The sequence below is a fragment of the Mobula hypostoma genome, chromosome 8, assembly GCF_963921235.1.
Source record: "Mobula hypostoma chromosome 8, sMobHyp1.1, whole genome shotgun sequence".
Lineage (NCBI taxonomy): Eukaryota > Metazoa > Chordata > Chondrichthyes > Myliobatiformes > Myliobatidae > Mobula > Mobula hypostoma.
In genome coordinates, this window is record NC_086104.1 from 84877037 (window position 1) to 84902711 (window position 25675).

Below are 25675 nucleotides of genomic sequence, written 5' to 3' on the forward strand. Positions count from 1 at the left end.
CTGTTAGACTCCAGCCATATTATTTGCCAAGGGAAATCTCGCATGCAATTGCGGTTGTTGTGTACATCCCTCCCTCTGCCAACCTGAGGTCAGCGTGTAACATCATTTACACCGTCATAGCCAAATTACAAACCCAGCACCCAAGTGCCCTCATTTCCATCTCGGGTGACCTCAACCAGGTTACTATGGCTAGAACACTGCCTAACTTCACGCAGTATGTGAGCTGTACAACCAGAGGGGAGAGGACTCTGGATTTGATGTACGCGAACATTAAGGATGCATACAGCTCCTCTCCCCTCCCCCCAGTGGGAAGATCAGATCACAACCTGGTGCATCTAAAACGCCGCTACGTGCCTCTGGTGAAGAGTGAACCTGCAACCTCGAGGACAGTGAGGAAATGGTCGGAGGCTTATGAGGTGCTCCAAAGGTGTTTTGAGGTGACAGACTGGCAAGCACTCTGTGAGCCACATGGAGAGGATATTGATGGGCTCACAGAGTGCATCACTAATTACATCAACTTCTGTGTGGACTGCAATGTTCCGACAAGAACTGTCCTTTGTTATTCAAATAACAAGCCATGGCTGACAAAGGACATTAAGGACATCCTGAACGCTAAAAAGAGGGTGTTTAGAGATGGAAATAGGGAGGAGCTGAGGGCAATACAGAGTGACCTGAAAGCCAGGATCAGGGAGGCTAAAGGCAGGTACAGAAGGAAGCTTGAGTGGAAACTCCAGCAGGACAACATGAGAGAGGTCTGGAGGGGGATGAGGACCGTCACTGGGTTCCAGCAAACTAGCAACAGAGGAGCTGAAGGCAGTGTGGACAGGGCCAATGAACTTAATCTGTTCTTTAACAGATTTGATATTGTGGCCCCTGCCCATCCCACACATGAGCCATCTGTTGTCGGCCCCCAACCAACACATATTCCACTCTCCCCTCCTACCCCTCCTCACAGTCCCCCACCCTGCTCTCATGACTATACCCCTTCCCCACACGAAACCACCAAGGTGGGCTTCACAGCTGAACAGGTGAGAAGACAGCTGAAATGTCTCAACCCAAGCAAGGCTGCAAGACCGGATGGTGTCAGTACCAGGGTGCTCAAAGCCTGTGCCCCTCAGCTATGGGGAGTACTTCGCCATGTATTCAACCTGAGCCTGAGGCTCCGGAGGGCTCCTGTACTGTGGAAGAAGTCCTGCCTTGTCCCTGTGCCGAAGACGCCACGCCCCAGCGGCCTCAATGACTACAGACCGGTGGCATTGACCTCCCACATCATGAAGACCCTGGAGAGACTTGTTCTGGAGCTGCTCCGGCCTATGGTCAGGCCACACTTAGATCCCCTCCAGTTCGCCTACCAGCCCCGACTAGGAGTTGAGGATGCCATCATCTACCTGCTGAACCATGTCTACGCCCACCTGGACAAGCCAGCGAGCACTGTGAGGGTCATGTTTTTTGACTTCTCCAGTGCGTTCAACACCATCCGCCCTGCTCTGTTGGGGGAGAAGCTGACAGCAATGCAGGTGGATGCTTTCCTGGTGTCATGGATTTTTGATTACCTGACTGGCAGACCACAGTACGTGTGCTTGCAACACTGTGTGTCCAACAGAGTGATCAGCAGCACTAGGGCTCCACAGGGGACTGTCTTGTCTCCCTTTCTCTTCACCATTTACACCTCAGACTTCAACTACTGCACAGAGTCTTGTCATCTTCAGAAGTTTTCGGATGACCCTGCCATAGTTGGATGCATCAGCAACGGAGATGAGGCTGAGTACAGGGCTACGGTAGGAAACTTTGTCACATGGTGTGAGCAGAATTATCTGCAGCTTAATGTGAAAAAGACTAAGGAGCTGGTGGTAGATCTGAGGAGAGCTAAGGTACCGGTGACCCCTGTTTCCATCCAGGGGGTCAGTGTGGAGGGTGGAGGATTACAAATACCTGGGGATACGAATTGACAATAAACTGGACTGGTCAAAGAACACTGAGGCTGTCTACAAGAAGGGCCAGAGCCGTCTCTATTTCCTGAGGAGACTGAGGTCCTTTAACATCTGCCGGACGATGCTGAGGATGTTCTACAAGTCTGTGGTGGCCAGTGCTATCATGTTTGCTGTTGTGTGCTGGGGCAGCAGGCTGAGGGTAGCAGACACCAACAGAATCAACAAACTCATTCGTAAGACCAGAGATGTTGTAGGAATGGAACTGGACTCTCTCACGGTGGTATCTGAAAAGAGGATGCTGTCTAAGTTGCAAGTCATTTTGGTCAATGTCTCCCATCCACTACATAATGTACTGGGTGGGCACAGGAGTACATTCAGCCAGAGACTTATTCTATCGAGATGCAGCACTAAGCATCATAGGAAATCATTCCTGCCTGTGGCCATCAAACTTTACAACTCCTCCCTTGGAGGGCCAGACACCCTGGGCCAATAGGCTGGTCCTGGATTTATTTCATAATTTACTGGCATAATTTACATATTACTATTTAACTATTTATGGTACTATTGCTATTTATTATTTATGGTGCAACTGTAACAAAAACCAATTTCCCCCGGGATCAATAAAGTATGACTATGACTATGCCTATGATTAAAGAAGACTTTGAGTCCCAGAGTTTTTCAGCACAGGAATAAACCCTTCACCCTATTTTGTTCATGATGCCGGGTGTACCCATCTGAGCAATCACAATTACATACATTAGATCCATTGCAGATCACAAAAGAAACACCAAGATTTAATTATCTTGCAATGTATGAAAGCTAAAAGAGAAGCCCTTTATTTGAATAACTTTAAGGATTTCAGTTAATTTTCTGTTTCAATGTTCTTTTATTGCTTGAACTGCTACAATGACAACTGCTGATGACATCAATGTTGGGGTGTGTTACTGGCCTCAAATGGATTAGCTTTGGTAGAGAAAATAATTAACCCAGAATGTTTTCCTAACAACTCTATTCCGGCGCGGCCCTGTTCACATAGTTAGCTTTCTTGCTGCTGTGTTCTGCATCCTTGCCAAGCCATTTCCCAAGAGAAGGCATCTCTATTTACGTTAAAGCAAAACTATTCAAAAGAAATCTGCAGGCAAGATCCTGGCTCTTTGACTTCTGAAGGAGGTATTTTGGATTGGAAAAGTGGAACTAATTATCCGGCGTTCATTTGATGATCTCATTAGCACGTGACACCCACTTCCAACATTATAAGGAAACTTTCCAAGGCTAGTTTCAAACCCTCTGTGGGACCGAGTGCATCATACTGTGGCGTGCACTGTGTACTACATTCATGAGTATGAGACATCTAAAATAATGTTTATGCCTAAGAATTCTTTCTGAAAATGTAGACACATTAAGAATTCAAAGATTCAAAGATTCAAAAAGCTTTATTGTCATTCTAACCATACATCAGCTCTGCAGGGCAGAATAAGACAGCGTTTCTCAGGGGCAGTGCAATCATAACATAACAAACGCAACACTAAATAATAAACATAACAATAAATAGTAAAACACAACAGCCACATGTCAGTTAAAATCAAGTTATAAGTGTCCGGTACAAGTTAAAAGTGCCCAAAGCAGAGTCAGGTGGACCAGCTATTTAGCAGTCTGACTGCCTGTGGGAGGAAGCTGTTTAGTAGCCTTGTGGTTTTAGTTTTGATGCTCCTGTAACATTTGCCTGATGGCAGAAGAACAAACAGTTCATGGAGAGGGTGTGAGGGGTCTTTAATGATGTACCGTGTCTTCTGGAGGCATCGACTCTGAAAGGGGTCTTGGACAGAAGGTAGGGAAACCCCAATAACCTTCTCCGCTCCCCTAACCACCCTCTGCAAGGCTTTTTTGTCGACAGCATTGCAGCTGGAGTACCATTTTTCATGCTTAACAGTACCTTCATCATTCTGCATTTTTTAAATGTATTCTCTCATGGGGCAAGGCCTCCATTTATTGCCCATACTTAATTGCCCCTGCTAAAAGGCTGTTAATTATCATTCACATTTATCCATAACCACATATAGCAGGACTGAATTCACGGATGGTTAGTCAGTGTCCACATGGAGACTAACTATTGTACACGGGTCAGCACAATGTTGATTTCCCTCTGTAAGGACTCATGGATCAAGCAGCACACATAGTTGACATTACTGAAACGTTGACCATCCCTTTGCCTCAGCAGTTATTGCTTGACCCATTGTGTTCTACTAGCAGGATTATGTTACACCAATGCTGCAGCATCTCCAGTTGTTTTGTTTCTACCTCCTGATTTCCCTGCCTGGGTCTCAGACACCACTGCATTTCACATCTAGTGCTCACTTCTGAAATGAGAGAATGGTCTTAGATTATCCTGAGCTGAGGAGCAGGATATGCTTTGCATCTGGCCCCTCTGACTGATGCTGGATATGATAGGCCATGTGCATACAAGTAGTAATTCAGCTACTGCAAGTTTCTTGATTGGTATGCTGATGAGACTGAGGAGGCATTAGCAATGAACTTTCAAGAATCACTAGCTTCCAACGTGGTTCTGGAGGACTGGAAAAATGCAAATGTAATTCCGGTTTTTAAGAAGGGACAGAGGCAGAAGAAAGGAAATTATAGGCCTCAGTAGTTGGGAAGATGTTGGAGTCGATTATTAAGGATGAGGTTTCAGGGTACTTGGAGGCGCATGATAAAACAGGCCAAAGTCAGCATGGTTTCTTTAAGGGAAAATCTTGCCTGAAAAATCAATTGGAATTCTTTGAGAAAATAACATGCAGGTTAGACAAAGGGGAATTGGTGGATGTTGTGTTCTTGGATTTTCAGAAGCCCTTTGATAAGTTGCCACACGTGAGGCTGATAAGAACCCATCGTATTACAGGAAAGATCCTGGCATGGATAGAGCATAAGCTGAATGGCAGGAGGCAAAGAGTGGGAATAAAGGGAAGCTTTTCTGATTGCCTGCGGGTAACTAGTAGTGTTGCACAGGGGTCTGTACTGGAACCACTTTTTTTTTACATGTTATGTCAATGATTTGGATGATGGAGTTGATGGTCTTGTGGTCAAATTTGCAGATGATACAAAGATAGGTGGAGGGGCTGGTAGTGTTGGGGAAGCAGAGAGGCTGCAGCAAGACTTAGACAGCTTAGGAGAATGGGCAATGAAGTGGCAGATGGAAACAGTGTCGGGAAGTGTATGGTCATTCACTGTGGTAGAAGGACTAAAAGCATAAACTATTTTCCAAACTGGGAGAAAGTTCAGAAATCTGAGGTGCAAAGGACTTGGGAGTCCTCATGAAGGATTCCCCAAAGGTTAACATGTGGGTTGAGTCAGTAGTGAGGAAGGCAAATGCAATGTTAGCATTCATTTCGAGAGGACTAGAATATAAAAGCAAGGATGTAATGCTGAGGCTTTATAAGAAGGTACTGGGGAAGCCTCACTTGGAGTATTGTGAGCAGATTTAGTCCCCTTATCTAAGAAAGGATGTCCTGAAAATGGAGAAATTTAACAGGAGGTTCATGAAAATGATTCCAGGAATGAAAAGCTTATCATATGAGGAGTGTTTGATGGCTCTGGGTCTGTACTCACTGGAATTCAGAAGAATGAGAGGGAGAGCTCATTGAAACATATCAAATGTTGAGTGGCCTAGATAAAGTAGATGTGGAGAGGATGTTTCCTTAAGCAGGGGAGTCTATAATCAGAGGGAACAACCTGAGAATAGAAGGATGTCCATTTAGAATGAGGAGGAGTTCCTTTAGCCAGGGGTAGTGAATCTGGAATTCGTTGCCAAAGACCAGGTCATTGAGTGTAATTAGGGCAAAGGTAGATATGTTCTTGATAAGTCAGGGTGAGAAAGGTTACAGGGAAAAGGCAAGAGGATGGGGTTGAGAGGGAAATGGATCAGCCATGATGAAATGGTGGAGTAGATTCCATGTGCCAAATATCTAATTCTGCTCCTATGTCTTATGGTATTAGGAATACTGGGTGATTGATCTAGAGGCACAAGCTTGCATTATCGCAGATGAGGAATATAAAATCAAGTAGTTAAATAGATAGAGAACAGAATAGTCTCAGTCATGGTTACCAAAGGACTACCGAATTTAGGTGGCCTGCTAATGTCCTTCGGCATGGAAAGTCTAGCATCCTTACCCAATCTGGCTGATATGTGATTTAGACCACCAGTATGGTTGATGTTAGCCACCTCCTCACACCAGGGCCAAATAAGGATGGACAATAAAACACCAATGGGGTCAACATTTGTCAACAAATAATCTTATCCAATGAAGGGTCTCATCCGGAAACATTGACTGTCCACTTCCCTCCACAGGTGCTGAGGTTCATTCAGCACTTTCATTTTTGCTCCAGATTTCAGCATCTGCCGTCTCTAACAAATAAATACAGTTGCAGGCCTGAACTGAAAAACTAAGCATATTTTCCTTTATTTGATTTAATGCTCATTTTTTTAAAAAAAGTATTTAATCTTTAAAATTGTTTTAACTTTTTAAAATTACAGTACTTAAACAGATTTCAACTGTTCTTGCAATGATTAGAGCTACTTAGAAGCAGTTGTAAAGGCCTCTGAGCTGTTAAATGACCGTCAGGGTGGTCTCAGATTATGACACCTATGGCCTATACAGTGCCTGTGAACTGCTCCATTTCATGGATTAATTTCAACTATTAGGATTAGCACACCTACAAGGAGCAGTGCACATGAAGGCAGCATCCATCATCAAGCACCATAACCATCCAGGCTGTGCTCTCTTCTAGCTGCCACCATCAGGAAGAAGGTATGGGAGCCGTAAGTCCCATACCATCAGGTTCAGTCAGGAACAATTATTACTCTTCAACCATCAGGCTCCTGAACCAGCATGGATAACTTCACTCACCTCAACTCTGTACTGATTCCACAGCCCATGGAATCACTTTCAAGGGCTCTCCAATTCATATTCTCAGCATTAATTATTATTTATTTATTTATTATCATTATAATGTGTTTTTTTTTATATTTTCACAGTCTGTCTTCTTTTGCACATTGGTTGTTTGTTGGTCATTGTTTATGTGTAGTTTTTCATTGATTCTATTGTATGCCTGCGAGAAAATGAATCTCTGGGTAGTATATGGTGACATATTCATACTTTGATAATAAGTTTAGTTTGAATTTTGAACTTTAAGTACTCTTGCCACAAAGGGACCATGAATGGTTTGAGTAATAGCCAGAATAATACAAGCTATAAATGTGAGGGGCTGGCTGAGTCAAACATAATCCACTGCCTTTTCTTATTTTCTTCATTCGCAACATGTAGACATCATTGGCAAGGCTACCACTTCTTGCCCACACCAAACTGTCATAAATTGAGGAGAGATTTAAGAATCAACCACATGGGTCTACAGTCACATAAAGGCTGACTAGCCAGACTTCTCTTCCTGGCTGACATGAGTGATCCATATGGGTTTTACATAATTCCAGTGGTTTCATGGTTCCCATAATTAAGACTGTTTTTTTGTTGCTATTAAAGTAACTCCAGAGTTATTTAACTACTTGAATTCGCATCCTTCCACTTGATAGCAATTCCAACTCAAACCTCAGAAGTATAAGGAACTGAAGAGAATAGTGGACTCAGCCCAATCCATCACGGTACACTCCTACCCACCATCAGTGCTTTACATGAGACACTGTCTATTTATCCTCACCATCTATCATCAAAGACCCTTACCATCCGGGTCATACCACCTTCTTCAATTTACAATCTGGCAAAAGGTGCAGAAGACAGAAGATCTGCACCACTGTATTCAAGAACAGTTACTTCCCTTCAACCATGCGATTCTTAAACCAATCGTCACTAGGACAGGAAAACTAATCACTGCTCCAGCATAGCAACAAAATGACCACTTTGATCATTTTGCAACACAATGTTTTTGTTTAAAAATCTAATTATGTTCTTTCTTCCAAAAATTGTGTATATGTTATTCACAAAGTGCTGGAGGAACTCAGCAGGTCAGGTGGCATCAATGGAGAAGAATAAAGTCAACTACGTATTCCCCTCCACAGACGCTGCTTGACCTGATGAATTTCTGCAGCACTTGTGTGTATTGCTCCAAGATTTCAAGCACCTGCAGAATTTCTTGTGTGCATGTTTAGTTCATGATTTTTTCCTTCTGAATACTGCTTACCTGATGCTATGTGCCTGTAACATTACTGCAAGTATGTTTTTCATTTCACCTGTGCATACACGCACTTGTGCATATGCCATTAAATTCTGACTTTTTAATTAACCCAGTTAATCAATCACTATACTAGGTAGATTACTAGCACATCGGGATATTAACTGCTTCAAATGCTATTTGAACTACTGCAGGATTCCAGTTCTTCAGGCTCTTGTTTTGTTTGGTTAACTGCGGGAGGAGAGATAGCAGCGTGCCACGTGTGCGCAGCCCTCCTGTGAAAAATGATATTGTATCCGTTAAATAGGGGCCGTGGACAATTCTGATTTGATGGAGAGGGAAGTGAAAGCACAGAGGAACATCTGGAGAAATTTCTGAAATGCTCGTTCGTTGCTGTCGTTACTGTGTGATCGGGAATCTTCCGGAGGGTAGGCCTCAAAATCCCCGGCTTTGCCTGCTGTTGGGGACCGAGATTGAGGTCAAATCGTTCGGACAGAGATGGCGCTTAGTACTCAGTGTCAGAGAGCTGATCAGAGCTCGAAGTTTTCGGATGACTCAGAGACGGATTGTGGTCGGGCATGGCAGGGAGAGTTTTTCTTCCTTCTCCCGTCTGTGTGAGATGTGGGACATCTGAGAGACTTTGAACTTTTACTGTGCTCATGGAATTCTTCATCAAGTTATGGTATTGTTGCACTGTTGTAACTATATGTTATAATTATGTAGTTTTGTCAGTTTTTTCAGTCTTGGGCTGTCCTGTGTTTTGTGATATCACACCGGAGGAAATATTGTATCATTTCTTAATGCATGCATTACTAAATGACAATAAAAGAGGACTGCATGTCTTCATAATCTAATAATATAAAAAGTTAGAGGACGTGCTGCTCTGTATTCAGTGCATGGTGCTGAAAAGAATCCCGAAGAGAAGGTAACAAACCTCAACCTGGATCCTAGTGAAGATGGGATTGCTCTTTGGGATTACAAGAATAAGGCCAGATTGCTTGGGTTATACTTGCATCTCAAAGCTCCTACGCAGAAGGCAGTAGTTATCAGTCCTCTGTGGCACTGCATCAAAGGGTAAGAGTTTAAAGGGCAAGGAGGAATTAAGTCAGTGCATCTGGGCTGAATTTCATTCCTATTTTAAAATAACTCATCCAGCTCTTGGTTTGCACAATACCTTCACAAATTTTTCCAGCAGTTTGTGAGGAGGAGTTAACTGCAAAATTTCTCTGCACTGCAGGCAGAAGATCCTGGAAATGCAGGAACTGTGAACAATAGACAGAGATGGGGTTGGGGAGTTGAAGATCTGTGATCTTTGGTTGGGGGATCATGAAGTAGCAGAGGGAGGAGGACAAATCGTCAGTGGGATATGGATATGGGTTGTTTTGAAAGGCCATCAGGGCAGAAACACTCAACATATTTTAACTGTACATGGAAGTGTACTTGAATAGTTCGTCACTGCAGCTGGTGCTGAAAGGGGTAGGATTAGGCTGGGTGTAAAGTTGTCTTCGGTTCGCCCAGTGCAGTTGACTCTATGTCAGTGAGATCCGATGTAGGTCGGGGGACCGCTTTGTCAAGCACCTTTGCTCCATCCACACAGCAGGTAGGATTTCCTGGTGGCCACTCATTTTAGTTCAACTTCCCATTACCATTGCAACATGATGGTGATTCATGGCCTCCTCTACTGCCATGATGAGGCCACTCTCATGATAGAGGAGAAACACCTCATATTTCATCTGGATAGTCTCCAACCTGATGGCATGAACATCCATTTCTCTAGCTTCTGGTAATTTCTCTCCCCTCTACCTTCTTTCTTTCCCCATTCCCCTTCTGGTTCCCCTCGTTCCCTTTTTCTTCTCCTCACCTACCTACCTCCTCCCTCTGATGTCCTTCATCTTCAGCCCTTAACCCTTTCCACCTATTACCTCCCGGCTTCTCACCCACCCACCTTCCCCCTTACATGGCTTCACCAATGACCTTGAACTGAAGGGGATGACCTTCTAGCTTGTACTCCTTGCCCTACACCTACCTTCTTATTCTGGCTTGTTCCCCCTTTCCTTTCCTGATGAAGGGTCTTGGCCCAAAATGATGACTGTTTATTAAAATGTAGAACATAGAAATCTACAGCACATTACAGGTCCTATGGCTCACAATGTTGTACTGACCATATAACCTACTCTAGAAACGGCCCAGAATTAGCCTCCTGCATAGCATTCTATTTTTCTAAGCTCCCTGTACCTATCTAAGAGTCTCTTAAAAGACCCTATTGTATCCGCCTCTACCACCTCCGCTGGCAGTGCATTCCACGCACCCACCACTCTCTGTGTGAAAAACTTACCCCTGACATCCCCTCTGTGCCTACTCCCCAGCACCTTAAAACTATGCTACCTATGTTAGCCATTTCAGCCCTGGGAAGAAAGCCTCTGGCTATCTACACAATCAATGCCTCTCATCACCTTATACAAATCTATCAGGTCACCTCTCGTCCTCCATCACTCCAAGGAGAAAAGGCCAAGTTCGCTCAACCTGTTCTCATAAGGCACATTCTCCAATCCAGGCAACATCCTTGTAAATCTCCTCTACATTCTTTGTATAGTATCCACATCCTTCCTGTAGTGAGGTGACCAGAAATAAACACAGTTCTCCAAGTGGGGTCTGACCAAGGTCTTATTCCTCTCCATAGATGCTACCTGACCTGCTGAATTCCTCCAAGACACATCAAAGTTGCTGGTGAACGCAGCAGGCCAGGCAGCATCTCTAGGAAGAGGTGCAGTCGACGTTTCAGGCCGAGACCCTTCGTCAGGACTGCTGCGTTCACCAGCAACTTTGATGTGTGTTGCTTGAATTTCCAGCATCTGCAGAATTCCTGTTGTTTGCTGAATTCCTCCAACATTTTGTTTTTGCTACTATAGTCATGGAGAGGTAGTTTCATGTGCAGTGCAGAGAAATGGTGTCGATCAGTGTTTGACGGTCTGAGAGAGCCAATCAAGCCAGTGGGTGTGCATTAAGAACAGCAGTGAGGCACCTGTGATGAGCTGGAAAGGTGGTGGGAGTGACTATTCTTCAGGTGGGAGGGGGAGGGTAACCATCTAGGTAAATTCTTTAATGTGGACCCACCTTCGTTCAGTTCCCAGTATCAGCGAGGACCCAAATCAAAGAAGTCCCCTTTGAGTCTACACTGAAGCAAGATTCATAGTATATTGAAAGCTGGCCTCTATATGAACATCTACAAACTGTGCAACTCACCCTTACACAATTGAAAAATCCAAGAAGCTTGATTCAGAAATTTATAAGATGTCATTAGACATCGCTTTTCCTACTTGAAGCTTTTTGCTTTGTCAGATGCCATGAAGAGATCCCCTCATACCCTAGCAAAGGTCATGGACTTCCCAATCAATATTATCTAATATCTATTAACACCTTCCTGAAGCAAACCTGACTTAATAGTATTAAAAAACATAGAAACATAGAAAACCTACAGCATAATACAGGCCCTTCATCGCACAATGCTGTGACAAACATGAACTTACTTTAGAAATTACCTGGGGTTACCCATAGCCCTCTATTTTTCTAAGCTCCATGTACCTGTCCAGGGGTCTCTTATTGTCCAGGAGACCCAATTGTATCCTCCTCTACCACCGTCACCGGCAGCCCATTCCACGCACTCACTGTTCTCTGCGTAAAAAACTTACCCCTGATATCCCCTCTGTACTTACTTCCAAGCATCTTAAAACTGTGCCCTCTCCTGTTAGTCATTTCAGCCCTGTAAAAAAAGCCTCCGACTATCCACACAATCAATGCCTCTCATCATCTTATACACCTCTATCAGGTCACCTCTCATCCTCCATCACTCCAAGAAGAAAAGGCCAAGTTCATTCAACCTAATTCTCATAAGGTACACCCTCCAAAACATGAAGCTACACAGTCCAATTTTAAGTGGGAACATTTTATTGTAAGAAAATACAAATGACGCATCAACAACAATTTGGCCCCAACATTCAGGAGAATTTTTTTTTTAACCATTATTCAACAAGCCTAACAGGAGGAGGACAATCTTAGATTTAATTTTAGGGAACAATGCCAGACAAAAGGGGAGGGAGATCAGTGGGAGAGCATTTTTGCAGCAGTGGTCAATTATATTTATCATGGTTATGAAACAGTTCAACAATAAAATAGGTGTAAGGATCTAAATTGAAGAATGAGATTGAAATGTGCTCTACAAAAGTGAACTCAAAAGGTAACGCAGTCTCATAATAATGGGAGGCCTTCTAGATGGAAATTCAAGTGATTCAGTGTAAATGTGACCTACAAACAAAAAGGGTGGAATTGGCAATCTAATGTTCCCTGAAGACAAGACAAAAATAAGGCAAAATACTGTATATGACAAAATGCAACTGATGCAGCGAAAAGATAAATAGAATGCAGAACATGTAAGGGTGCAAGTAAAAGGAAAATTAAGAGAGAACATGAAAAAAAATCTTGTTAATCAAAGCACAAATAAATTCTTATGTTTTAAAAGTAGATTAAGAGAAAGACGATTACTAAGGAAAGAGCAGGACCTATAACTGATTAAAAAGATTACCTATTTGTAGAGACAGATGATATGGCTCATGTTTTCTTTGAATATTTCATTATTGTTGTCACAAAAGAAAGGAAAATATGTTGCTGTTAGAGTAAAGATGAAAGTGGGTGCAATATTAAATGGGTTCCATGGAATTGGGATCAATAATTGACTGAGTGACAGGAAGTAAAAGGTAATGATTGACAGGTGTTTTATGACTGCAAGGTTTTTGCTAATGGGGTTCCATTGGGTTTAGCTTGCAGTCCCTTTGCACTTAATAATTATTAACAATTAAATACAGGAGGTTTGCAGATGATAACAAAAGGTGGTCATGTGGTTGGCAGTGAGGAAAAAAGCTTTAGACTGCAGTAAGATACAAATTGTCGGTCTGGCAGAAAAATGGTAAATCAAATTTAATCCAGAGAAGTATGAGGGAGTATAATTTCAGATGTGCAGCAACACAAGGAAAACACAGAATAGAGAGAAAAATGTTAAATTTTGTTGAGAATCTGAAGGGGGCGGGCTTAGTAGTAGAAACATCAGACAAATTGATCAGCAATGCATCTGGAAGGTTTTCCTTTATTAACTGAGACATAAGTACAAGAGCAAAGTGATTATGCTGGAGCCATGTGTATTTTGGACGATTACACAACAGGAAAATATGATTTCATTGGAGATGGTATAAAGAATGTTGCAAAATTCATATATTTTAATCACGGGAAAAGATGGGATAAGCAGAGGTTGTTTTCTTTCGAACAAAGGGGGCTGAGGGAAGACTTAATTAAGATTCATGGGTAGAGTAAACAGGAAAGTAGAGTTTCCCTCAGCAGAAGAGTCAAAAATTGATAGGCATTAATTTAAAGTAACTAGTATAATAAGTATTAGGGAGACAATAAAGGGATTTATTTCACATAGATGGTGCCAGAGGTCTGGTATTGATTGCCTAAACAGCCTATAGAGGCAAAAGCCATGACATAGCAAGGCCATGACTCTGATGTGTGATGGTAGGATGTAAAGACCTTATGTGCGTCTGTGAACACTGATGTGAAACAGAAGCAGAGTTCAGGTGTAGGGTGGTGATTTAATTTTCTCATGCAGTCAGGGTTAAGCTTTCTCCTACATCATAAATTTTGTATGATTTTCTGATGGGTATCAAGGAGCAAACAAATGCTTCAACAGAGTGGATGTGGAGAGGATGTTTCCTACCATGATGGAGTCCAAGACTGCAGGGCACAACCTCTGAATAGAGGGACATCCTTTTAGAATGGAGATGAGGAGAAATTGCTTTAGCCAAAGGGTGGTGAATCTGTGGAATTCATTGCCACAGGCAGCTGTGGTGGCCAAGTCACTGGATAGATTCAAGTCAGAGGTTAATGGATTCTTGATTAGTCAGGGCATGAAGGGATATGAGGAGAAGCCAGGACATTAGGGCTGAGAGGGAAATTGGATCCGCCATGATGAAATGACGGAGCAGTATTAATGGGCCAAATGGCCTAATTCTACTCCTATATCTTATGGTCTTATTCCAATGGCTGCGGTCATACCTCAAGTGCAGAAAGATGGCTGTAATTGTTGGGAAACAGTCACACCAGCCTCAGGGCATCATTACACGAGTTGTCAGGGCAGTATCCATGGTCCAACCATCTTTGGTGGCTTCATTAATGATGTCCTGCCATTATAAAGTCAGAAATGGTGATTTTTTTACTGGTGCTTGCACTAAGTTCAAATCCACCTGCAGCCCATTTGAAAACAAAGCAATCCATGCCTACATGCAGTCAAACGTAGACAAAATTCATGTATGCAATGAGAAGTGGCTTAAAAGTAACTAACTGTAAAAAGGGGAAGTGTAACCACCTACCTTTGACCATAAAAAGCTCCTCTACTGCCTAATACCTCAGCAACAAGTCCTGGGGAGTCACCATTGACCAGAAACTTCACTTCACCAGCCATTTAAATACTGAGACTATAGAAAAAAAAATTCAGAGACTAATTATCCTATAGTGAAAGTCTATCTCCTCACATCACAAGGATATTCTCATCATCTATGATTCCCATCATATGTTTGATGGACAGCTCCTTTCCTGGATGATTGCAGCTCCAATATCACTGAAGAAGTTCAACATCATTGACAACAAATAACCCACTTGGCACCAGTACTATAAACATTTATTTCCTCTGTCACTGTTACACAGAAAGCTCCTCCCAAATCTACAGTCACCATCTCCGCCATAGCCACAATTCCTTCATCATCGCTGGGTCTGAATTCTAGAACTCCCTCTCCAACAGCACTTGGAGAAAACCTTCAACAGAATTCATACTGGATCACCATTTGAAACTTTATATAATATTAAGATTCATTAATATATGGGACTTTTATGGTTAAGAACCACACTCTACTCCAAAAGTAAATCAATTCACCTCCTAGCAATTGAATAGCTCGACTTTAATATGCAAGTTAATGTAAACAGTGAGAAATGGACATGTAACACTCTGGGAAAGGTTTCACTGCTGACATAATGGTCTTTCTGTAGAAGCAGTGTTTGGGTTATGATTAGAGATAACGGGTGCTTTGGAATGTGAGCCATCCAATGAAGGCTGGGGAGATCGAAGGAAGATCGGCGAAGGGGAAACTGTGAGCTCCAACTTGTGCACATTAAACTGTTTCATTAAAATGGGTCTTTTTCTTTTTTTTTTGCTTTTTCTTTACTAACCCTTTGGTCAATTAAGAATTAAAATGCTGAATCATTTAATTGCATGTGGTGTACTGCCTGTTATTTCATGGTTCTGATTTGTTACAGGGTAACAAATCACGCAACATCCACACAAACAAGGGGCTTACACCTCAATCTCACAGGTTTGGCGGGGCCAGAGATTGTCTTCCCTAGACTTGAGCAGCGGGCAGAACAACAGTGTTCCAGAGTGTTCTACATATTCCAAAGAGGTCACTTAGAACTCAACTTGTTCTTGTAATAAGTACAGTTGGAAAATAATTTTGAATAATTATTTCAAACATGAGAAAATCTGCAGATGCTGGAAATCCAAAGCAACACACACAGAATGCTGGAGGAACTCAGCAGGCCGGGCAGCATCTATGGAAATGAGTAAACAGTCTATGTTTCGGCTAAGACCCTTCTTCGGGATTGAATAATTATTTGAATAATTACTTGTTTCAGTGAAATACTATTTTTTAAATTCCACCTTTAAGAAAGTCAAAAGACATCCTCTCATTAAATACCAAGTACCAATGCTACTTGGTATACAAATACCCATTTGTATCAAATATCCAGTGCCATGATATCTATCTTGAAAACTATGAAATGTTTGTTCATTTATTTTTCCCTTATAGGAGCACTCTGTTTCTACTAAGTCTGAAGAACGGAATGATTAGATTTTACTACTCCATACCATCAACTTTACATGGATCTGAATTATACCATTAGAATATCTTTGCCTGAGCAAAGCTGCATAGCAAAGATAACATCATTCTCTAACAAATGCGATATCAAATGCACGGCAACTCTGGCAGGGTCTGCAAGACTTTACTTCCTACAAACCAAAACCCAACAGGATGAATGGCAGCGATTCTTCACTACCAGATGAACTCAATGCCTTCTATGCACACCTTGAAAGGGAGAACACAATGACAGCTGTGAAGATCCCTGCTGCACCTGAGGACCCTGTGATCTCCATCTCAGCGGCCAATGTTAGACTGTCTTTAAAGACAGTGAACCCTCTCAAGCCTGAAGGTCCCAATGGAATACCTGGTAAGGCTCTGAAAACCTGTTGCAACCAACCAGCAGGAGTATTCAAGGACATTTTCAACCTCTCACTGCTATGGGCAGAAGTTCCCACTTGCTTCAAAAAGGCAACAATTATACCAGTGCCTAAGAAGAATAATGTGGGCTGCCTTAATGCTTGTCGCCCGGTCGCACTCACATCAACAGTGATGAAATTTTTTGAGACGTTGGTTATGATTAGACTGAACTCCTGCCTCAGCAAGGACCTGGACCCATTGCAATTTACCTATTGCCACAATAGGTCAATGGCAGACGCAATCTCAATGGCTCTCCACATGGCTTAGACCACCTAGACAACACAAGCACCTGCGTCAGGATGCTGTTAATCGACTATAGCTCAGCATTTAATACCATCATTCACACAATCCTGATTGAGAAGTTGCAGAACCTAGGCCTCTGCACCTCCCTCTGCAATTCGATCCTCGGCTTCCTAACCGGAAGACCACAGTCTGTGCAGATTGGTGATAACATATCCTCCTTGCTGACGATCAACACTGGTGCACCTCAGGGGTGTGTGCTTAGCCCACTGCTCTACCCTCTATATACACATGACTGTGTGGCTAGGCATCACTCAAACACCATCGATAAATTTGTTGATGATACAACCATTGTTGGTAGAATCTCAGGTGGTGACAAGAGGGCGCGGAGGAGTGAGATATGCCAAATAGTGGAATGGTGTCGCAGTAACAATCTGGCGCTCAACGTCAGTAAGACAAAAGAGTTGATTGTGGACTTCAGGAAGGGTAAGACAAAGGAGCACATACCAATCCTCATAGAGGTATCAAAAGTGGAGAGAGTGAGCAGCTTCAAGTTCCTGGGTGTCAAGATCTCTGAGGATCTAACCTGGTCCCAACATATCGATGTAGTTATAAAGAAGGCAAGGCAGCAGCTATACTTTATTAGGAGTTTGAAGAGATTTGGCATGTCAACAAATACACTCAAAAACTTCTATAGTTGTACCGTGGAGAGCATTCTGACAGGCTGCATCACTGTCTGGTATGGACAGGCTACTGCACAGAACTGAAAGAAGCTCCAGAAGGTTGTAAATCTAGTCAGCTCCATCTTGGGCACTAGCCTACAAAGTACCCACCTTTTGGGAGCAGTGTCTCAGAAAGGCAGCGTCCATTATTAAGGACCTCCAGCACCCAGGGCATGCCCTTTTCTCACTGTTAACATCAGGTAGGAGATACAGAAGCCTGAAGGCACACACTCAGTGATTCAGCAACAGTTTCTACCCCTCTGCCATCTGATTCCTAAATGGACATTGAAGCTTTGGACACTACCTCAGTTTTTTAATATACAGCATTTCTGTTTTTGCACATTTTTAAAAATCTATTCAATATACATAATTGTTTTACTTGTTTATTTATTATTATTTTTTTCTCTCTCTGCTAGATTATGTATTGCATTTAACTGCTGCTGCTAAGTTAACAAATTTCACATCACATGCCGGTGATAATAAACCTGATTCTGATTCCGATTGTCCACCATCAAATATAGCTTTGTTCCATGGAATTATAGAATATTGACCTTACAAAACATAAATTGAATGACTGGTCAAAATTGTAATGATTCATCTTCTTTACACAGGCATAGGTTTCAATAACATTTGCAAGATGATAAAACTGAATTGTTTTTTGTTTCAGTATTTTGGAATTTACTCTCTAAAGTATTTGTAAAAACATCACATGTGTTTTAACTTATTTCTTTGTTTCATTGTAGTCAGCACTTATCAATCCACAGTCTGGCAGATGAGGATGGAATGATCAGTCAAAAGCATAATGAAGAGGGGCAAACTAAATAAATGTTCTGTGGAAGAGAGGCATGAAATGACAGGTTTTGCAGTGTGTTTTTATAATGTTATGGTGAGTTGTTTCTTTGCAAGAAAAGATATGGCTCAGTAACATCTGACCTGGATTTCGACATTTAATTGATCATTTCTGTAAAACAAAAATGATATGCGGTAGTAATTGAGAGAAAAAAAATACTAGATCATGAAGATGGTCAAAAACAAGTGAAACACAGATGAGCAAAAAAAAATCTATATTTTCTTTAAATCAAGATTCAAATATCAGTGTAGATGCACTTTGCAGAGAATGTGTAAAGGGAAGCAACAACTTAGCCTTTAATTCCCACAAACTACCATTCTGATGTTCTGAGTTTCACCCTATTTACAATTATTACCATTAAAAGTGTTAGTTATAATTTGCATAGATAGCAAAGCTAAAATATTTTTGTGTACTCTCCATGAAGCAGAACTTCAATGCCTAATTGCAATTTAATTGATCAATAGGTTAAGTAGGTTAATAAATTGTACCACTGAAGCACAATTAGTTTCATATTATGAAATAAAATATCATCCAATGGAAGCAAAATTATTGAAAACTATGTCAGGAAATGACTCCTAAATATTTAAAATATTTTAGTTGTCACTTTCTAATATTATTTTTGGTATTTTTGTTCTTAAAATGTTTGGGTTAGTTAAACTGTTACAAAACATTAGTGGATGTATGGTCTATGTATGTTGGGGCCTCTTAATCTGGTCACAGGATAACATTTTATTCTCTCTCTCTCTCACATAACTATAGAACAACTGCCAGCATCAGATATAAGACTCTATAGATATGGTTTCCAGGGCTGCACTAGATAATAATCTGCAGTACAGGCTCCAATAAGGCAGAAGAAAAGAGGTTATTGATTTCAAAAATACAATCAAGCTGCCATGAAATATAAATGATGATATCTCCAACAATTCAGAATTACATTGTGCGCACATGAGCCTAACATATACAATGACTTCTGCAACTTTAGATTTACATGTTAATAGGCATGGATAAGATATGTATATATAGTTTTGAATTATTCAATGAATGTCTGAGAAGTAATTTTATACATACCTGTTAATATTCCTTTCAACAAATGTGAAGAAACATGGATGTTGCTTTGTGGTGTTTCATTATTATTATCAATTACTAAGTTATGTTTTAGATATTTAAACTGTGGGCATTTTGTACTTGAGAATGAACATTGTGCAGTGCACTCCTACTGCCAAGAGCATTTAACTAAGGAGTGGAACTAGTTAGATATATGTAAAAACTACCCAACCCTATCAATCGTTACATGCAAATAAAATCTGCAAAAGAACAATGGTGCATTACCAAGAGCTGCATACAGGAAAGAAAATTAAACAAATCATCAACCTAGCGTTAATGTGACTGTTTTATTTCAGCCTGTTCTAAGCCGTTCTGCCCAGCTCAACTATCTGGGACCCATTTATTTCAAGATCTTAAAAATAATTACAGCATTCCAGAAGATAATGATATATTTAATATTTGATCTTAGCCAAATGCCTGAAGTATTTTAGAATATCTCTTAATATATCCAGAAACCTTATCCTATGTTACAAGGATGACATTAAGAATCTTTGATTGGCGAAAGAAGTTGTAGCAGGGATGAGAGCAAACTGCTTTAACCAATATAAATCTCTTATTTGAATACAACTTTCTAAACCACGATTTATAAAGTGTAGAGGCTTCCAAATACTAAATACACAGTCCTGATAACATAACTAATCTCTTTCTAAACCTGATTATCTTTTCATTTCTCTGATCGACATTTTTGGTAATGTCAGCGAGGAAGCAATTTTTATGCCGCTTTATGTTTTCAGTTCTGGTACCCTGAAAATCAAAACCACTGTTCCACAGACATAGTTTATCCGGATTCCTCAACTGTACTGGATCTGCAAGTTAAGGGCGTTTTCTAACCATTAACAACGCCTTTTTCCAAATCACAAGCCTCTTCGAAAAAGGCTTATAATTCCTAGAAAAGCAGGCTTATCCACTATTTCCAATTACTATTTCTGGCAGAGCCAGGTGACATTATAAATGCTCCTTTGCTGAGTGACTAGGGTGTTTGAAGGTGTACTCTCAGATTGAACGCCCACTATTATTTATTCACCCCAGTGTAAAATTAAAATATTTTTCACAAATGAAGGGTTTATTTCACAAATGCTATCGAAATCTCTCAAGAGTTGGATTATAGCCACCCCTAATTGTAACGACATCAAGCTAGGAATCGATTACGTTTGTCCAGCACTGATCCGATAAAACTGGGTGGAGGAGGAAAGGGAGGGAACAGCCTCCTTATCGGCAGGTACGAAAACATAATGAAGGCTTTTCGTTCTGTACCCTACCTTTGTTCTCTATTTGGAAATGTTTATACGACTTGAAAACACCCTCTCTTCCCATCAACCTCGCCGCTACGAATCGCTGTGTGGAAGATTTATATGCCCATTCCCCATTGTATATGCATGATTGTGTGGAACAATAATGTCGAAATCTTTTGCTTTCATTTAAAAATCGCCGAGACCTTTTCAGCGTGGCCTCTAAAGATATTTTATTTATGGGAAGAATTGCATGTAACTCAGTTTGAGTATTAAGATGGAAGTTTGCTACTATTCTACTGTACATGTGTTTTATCTACTTGAGGCCGACTCAAAAGTATAGATTGAAGAAAAAAAAAGACCAATGTCCACAAAACTAATTACTTAAAGATATAATCTGTTAAAAGTGAAGAACTGTTATTTTAATCGGATAAATAAATTCTCAATGTCACAACCACAGAGCGCGTTAAACCAGGTGAAATGTTTTCACTTTACAGTAGAATTCGTAGAATTTCGAGTAAATCAAAATGGGGAGAGAGAATCTTTGTTGGATATTTGAAGGCATTTCAAGTATATATTATTTTTCCAAGTGTTCATATAACGTTCCGTTACCATTGGGGAACAAGACAAGAACATATACTTAAGCTGTGTGTTCATGTAAGCATAGATTCGAGTAACCTGCCGATTGCTGATGCATTAAGGAGCAAGCCGATCATATAAATCGCACCCCAGTAACTAGATCAAAACTCGCTACAAGTCTAGGGACAAATATAGTCATACATAATCCCGATAGCAGTGTAGTATTTGGAACTGGAACACTAGACTCAAAAAAGGAGTATTTCTAGGTTACTTTCTCTACTTCAACAACAACGAGTTATTTGTTTATTTACGAATGACTACCAATTTAAAGATAAAGCCATTATAAAACAGATCCCATGGAAACGATACAGGTGCCCTATTGTATTATTTCCAAAATTTGTTAGGAATATGACGCTTAGATTTATGTGCGGATTTAAGATGACGTTCAACTCATTCACGTCACAAGCATGGACAATTCACACCACTCGCACTCCCCTGCAGACGATTGCTTGGCGATATCCCGAGATATGCAACACAAGCAGCGCTGACATGCATTCGGAGAATCGTCTTCTTGTCCGAAGCTTTTAACATCTGTAGGATCATGAGTAAATTGTGGTCAAATAAATAAATGGTCATCAACGATCACAAATTGCCGTTACAGTGGGGCAACTGTTTACATGGTAGCTATGCCAGTTTGGGCACGCGTTCTGTACTTCGAACGAATTTCATTGAAACGCAGGCATTTCCTATACCAATGTGAAGAGTTTGCTTCTCGGCAAATGCGTTGGGCCGGCAGCCATTCTGTACTCTCTGTCGTAAAGTGATCTAAGTGGCAGGTGTAATATTACATAAAAGGTATGGCGTTTAAACCCAGCGAATAAGAAAGTGGGATGAGCAGTTTTTCCGAAGAAGCCCCTAAATAACGGGAGCGGGTTCATTGATAATTAACTAGGTGGAAATCAAAACATTGTATGTGTAATATTACAAAACGCTGCTTGCCCAGCAGAACCGCCTTGCATTTGGACGGCCTGTGACAGCAAAAATGCTGGAAAACTGAATTAAAACAGAAAAGGCTGGAAATGTCGATTAGGTCAGGTAGCATCTGTGAAGGGAGAACTGATGATTTGAATCGAAGCACAATACAGCCGTCTATTTTAACGTTGTTTTATTTCAACATGAATGCATATTTTAAATTCGAAATATAAAAATATAAAATAATCCGCGAGGGCAAAATATTTTGTACATTTACAGTCTCGGATATACATTATGTTCACAAACTCTTTTCACATCGTTTACGCGTTAGCCAAGTGACTGGGTTCATAAAGCTATGTACAAAAATACATTACACGAAACTAAGGAGAGCGCTTCTCACTCGCAAGGTAAGGAATGGTACCAGATCTATACGCGAAGCCTGCTTTAAATGAGCAGATCGTTTTTGATTACATTATGGCTTAAATTCCTAGTAGCTACATAACAAATATGATTTCTGACTTCTTATACATATATGAAACTAAGTCAAGACAAATGGGCCTCCCCGCCACCAACAGCCTGTCGAAATGTGAAGAAATATTCTGCCCTGAACGCTTTCTCTCCTTTTAGAATTATTGTTTACAATGTTCGTGCTGCGCTTACGTTGTAGATATCTCTTCGTAGAGACATATTTTGTGCAGGGGACATTTTTGTTGCTGCTGTATTGTGAAAATATTTATTTCTCTTTTTCAATATAAAAAAAATCAGTTCTTGGAAATAAACCTTGCGATTAAGGGTTACGGTTCGATCAGATCCTTTGGAGCAGTTCGATTTGTTACAACTGACTCAATTACCGGCCGGGTTTTACGTGCTGGAGGCTGAGATTGAGAGGCCGTGCGTGTTCCTGAGAGCTTCTGGGGGCTTGCTAACGGGGCTCCCGGGTTTTCTGTCCTCCACTGAAATAAAAGCAAGAAAAAGAAAACAAAATCTTAAGGAAACAGACTAGCGAATTCTCTAAAAAAAAACGTTTCATTGTAGTTAACGCGGGTCAGGGCAGAACAGAGCAGTGGCGAGGAAAATGTAACTAAATGCAATCTTTTCCGAAACTGTAGTTCCCATTTGCCCAGGAAACTGGATAATAATAAAGTATACAGATGGGTATTCTTAGGCCTCTAACGAAAAGAGATTTGTATGGATCCTAGACGGAATCAAAAGACTTATGAGGCACCATGGTGTTGCCATGGTGTAGCTGCAAGTGATGGGAATAAAAGCAGGACATTTGCACCCCCCCCCCCCGCACCCCACCCCGAACATGCTCCACCATTCATTGTGATGGCTGGTCTATTTCAGTTGATCTGATCTGATTCTGTTGGGAACGAAAAGGGCAAACTTCATATTATTAATTAATTGATTTTATTTAGAGATGCAGCATGGAACTGATCCTTCCGGCCCAACGAGCCGCGTTGCCTAGCAACCCACCTATCAGACTTAGTCTAATCACAGAACAACTTACAATGGCAAATAACCTACTAACCGGTGCGACTTGGACTGTGGGAGGAAACTCGAGCACCTAGAGGAAACCCACGCGGTCATGGGGAGAACGTACGAAGTCCATGCAGACGGCGCCGGAATTGAGCTCCGAACTCCCACGTCCCATGCTGTAATAGAGTCGCGGTAACCGCCATGCCACCTGAACGCTGAATATCTGATAGCATCGTCCTGAATTCACTGCAGGTCAGTCAGTTTCTAGGATATCTTTATCAGTAGGTTTCTGTACCGTACTTTTCTATGATTCTATGGATATAAATCGGTTTGTTTCTCTCATTTCTGCCCAAATGTTTCTATTAGAAACCAAATGGACGTCATGTCACTTCATTCTTACTCTGTTTTCCACAACACCCCGCACAGCACTGATTGTTTTTAGAGATGTAGGTAGAAACACTGCAGCATTGCATTGTGTCTTGATAAACAACCAAACGCCTAAAGCAAATGTCTGCTTCTCTATCCCACTGAACTAGTTTCAAAAAATCCAAATGCAGAATATCGAATAATAGAAATAATAGTTCAAAATGTCTTCATTCTGCAAAAAGAATTGTATTTGAATAGCATTTTCATGTACCCAGGTGAGTCCCAGAGCATATTACATCCAATGATGGTTGTTACAATAAACTGGGATTGGGGCAACCGGAATAGAAAACTCTCACAAACAGCAATACGGAATGATCAGATAACCCGCTTCATGGTGCTGACTGGGGAATAATTATTGGCCGAAACGCGAAGCAACTGCCTCCCACTTTTGTATTGCTGTCAAATAATTTACCTAAGAGAGTGATGGGGGGTCGTTTATGAACTCGCCGAAAGGCGATACCTAACTCGTACCGAACATCTGCACCCGTCTAGACTTCCCCGCTCAAAACTGTGAAATGGAACGGGACCAACAGTTTTCCACCTTTAAAGATGAGAGGGTGGATGTCTTTCAAATTTCATTTAGGGCTGATACTTCCGTGAGGTCGCCGACTTCAACTGCTTATGGTGCGGGCAGATCCGGATTCAATTAAATATTGACTCTCATTTAACACTGTCCTCTTGATAATCAATTAAGATTAAATGTAAGTGGATTCCCAGTATCTGCAGAATCGCCTGTGTTTATGATCGTTACAGAGTTTTTTTCCTTCATTGGATGTAATGTCGTTAGACAGGCTAAGAGAATTTTATTTCTAATGATTCTGCTTTTTTCAAAGATAATCAAAATTTGGAGTTAATCTTTACTTTCTAAAACATTTCTAAATGCATCTGTTGAAGAGAAATGCTGGTGGGAATACGATCCCTACACTCCCACTGAGTAATAACCATCCCCCACCCCACCCCCACTCTTAGGCTGAGACAGTATTTGCTTTGAAAGCAGTTTCTTCTGCTGAAGTTAGACAAGACTGTGGTGATGAAAGCCTTCAAGCCAAAGCACAGGTCTATCATTTCTCTTGTGCTGAGCCTACTGCTAAAACGCTATCAATTCTCAGCGCCTCCCCATTTTGTTTTGCTGCGTGAAATAAATGCCACATTGCAATCAGATAGAGTGGTTAGGATTTTAAATGATCAATCAACGCTAGGTTTCCAGAATAAAACACACAAGAGCCCTGTTCTCTTGAACATCCACTGTTTTAAAACGAGGATACTGCTCAATTCCTAACTGTTGAAAGTTTCTCCGGGTACGATTCGTATTTCCCCGTCACTACGTGGAAATATCGAAACAATGGTACAAGATACACAAAGTCTCTTCGAGTACAAAGTCTTTGCCCCTCGCCTGTCCTTTACGTGGAAAATATTCACAAATGGGTTTGCCACATTTGGGTTTATATGATACAGGACCTAAATTGAAATATATTCAGATTCGCCCTCACTCTTCTTCGGCGTAAAATTGGACTTCAAGGAAAATTAACGAAAATAGGAACCCAAACTTCAGTGCTATGTACAAAACCATTTGTAAAATTATATGCGATTTAAA

The 25675-nt window shown here is 41.2% G+C and overlaps 1 protein-coding gene across 4 annotated transcripts in view; it reads right to left on the reverse strand.

The window, feature by feature from the left end:
* LOC134350153 (paired box protein Pax-1-like) overlaps positions 1–25675 on the reverse strand; it is a 130002-nt gene that overhangs the window by 98550 nt on the left and 5777 nt on the right. For 2 of the 4 annotated variants that reach the window (XM_063055103.1, XM_063055102.1), the window contains exon 5: positions 22373–23129. The exons of 1 other annotated variant lie outside the window; for it this stretch is intronic. In XM_063055103.1, coding sequence (XP_062911173.1) covers positions 23038–23129 — 92 coding nt within the window. In that variant the 3' untranslated portion in view covers positions 22373–23037. Of the gene's footprint in view, positions 1–14194; positions 14336–22372; positions 23130–25675 lie in introns of those variants that run through there. One more of the 4 variants, XM_063055105.1, reaches the window with a different exon arrangement.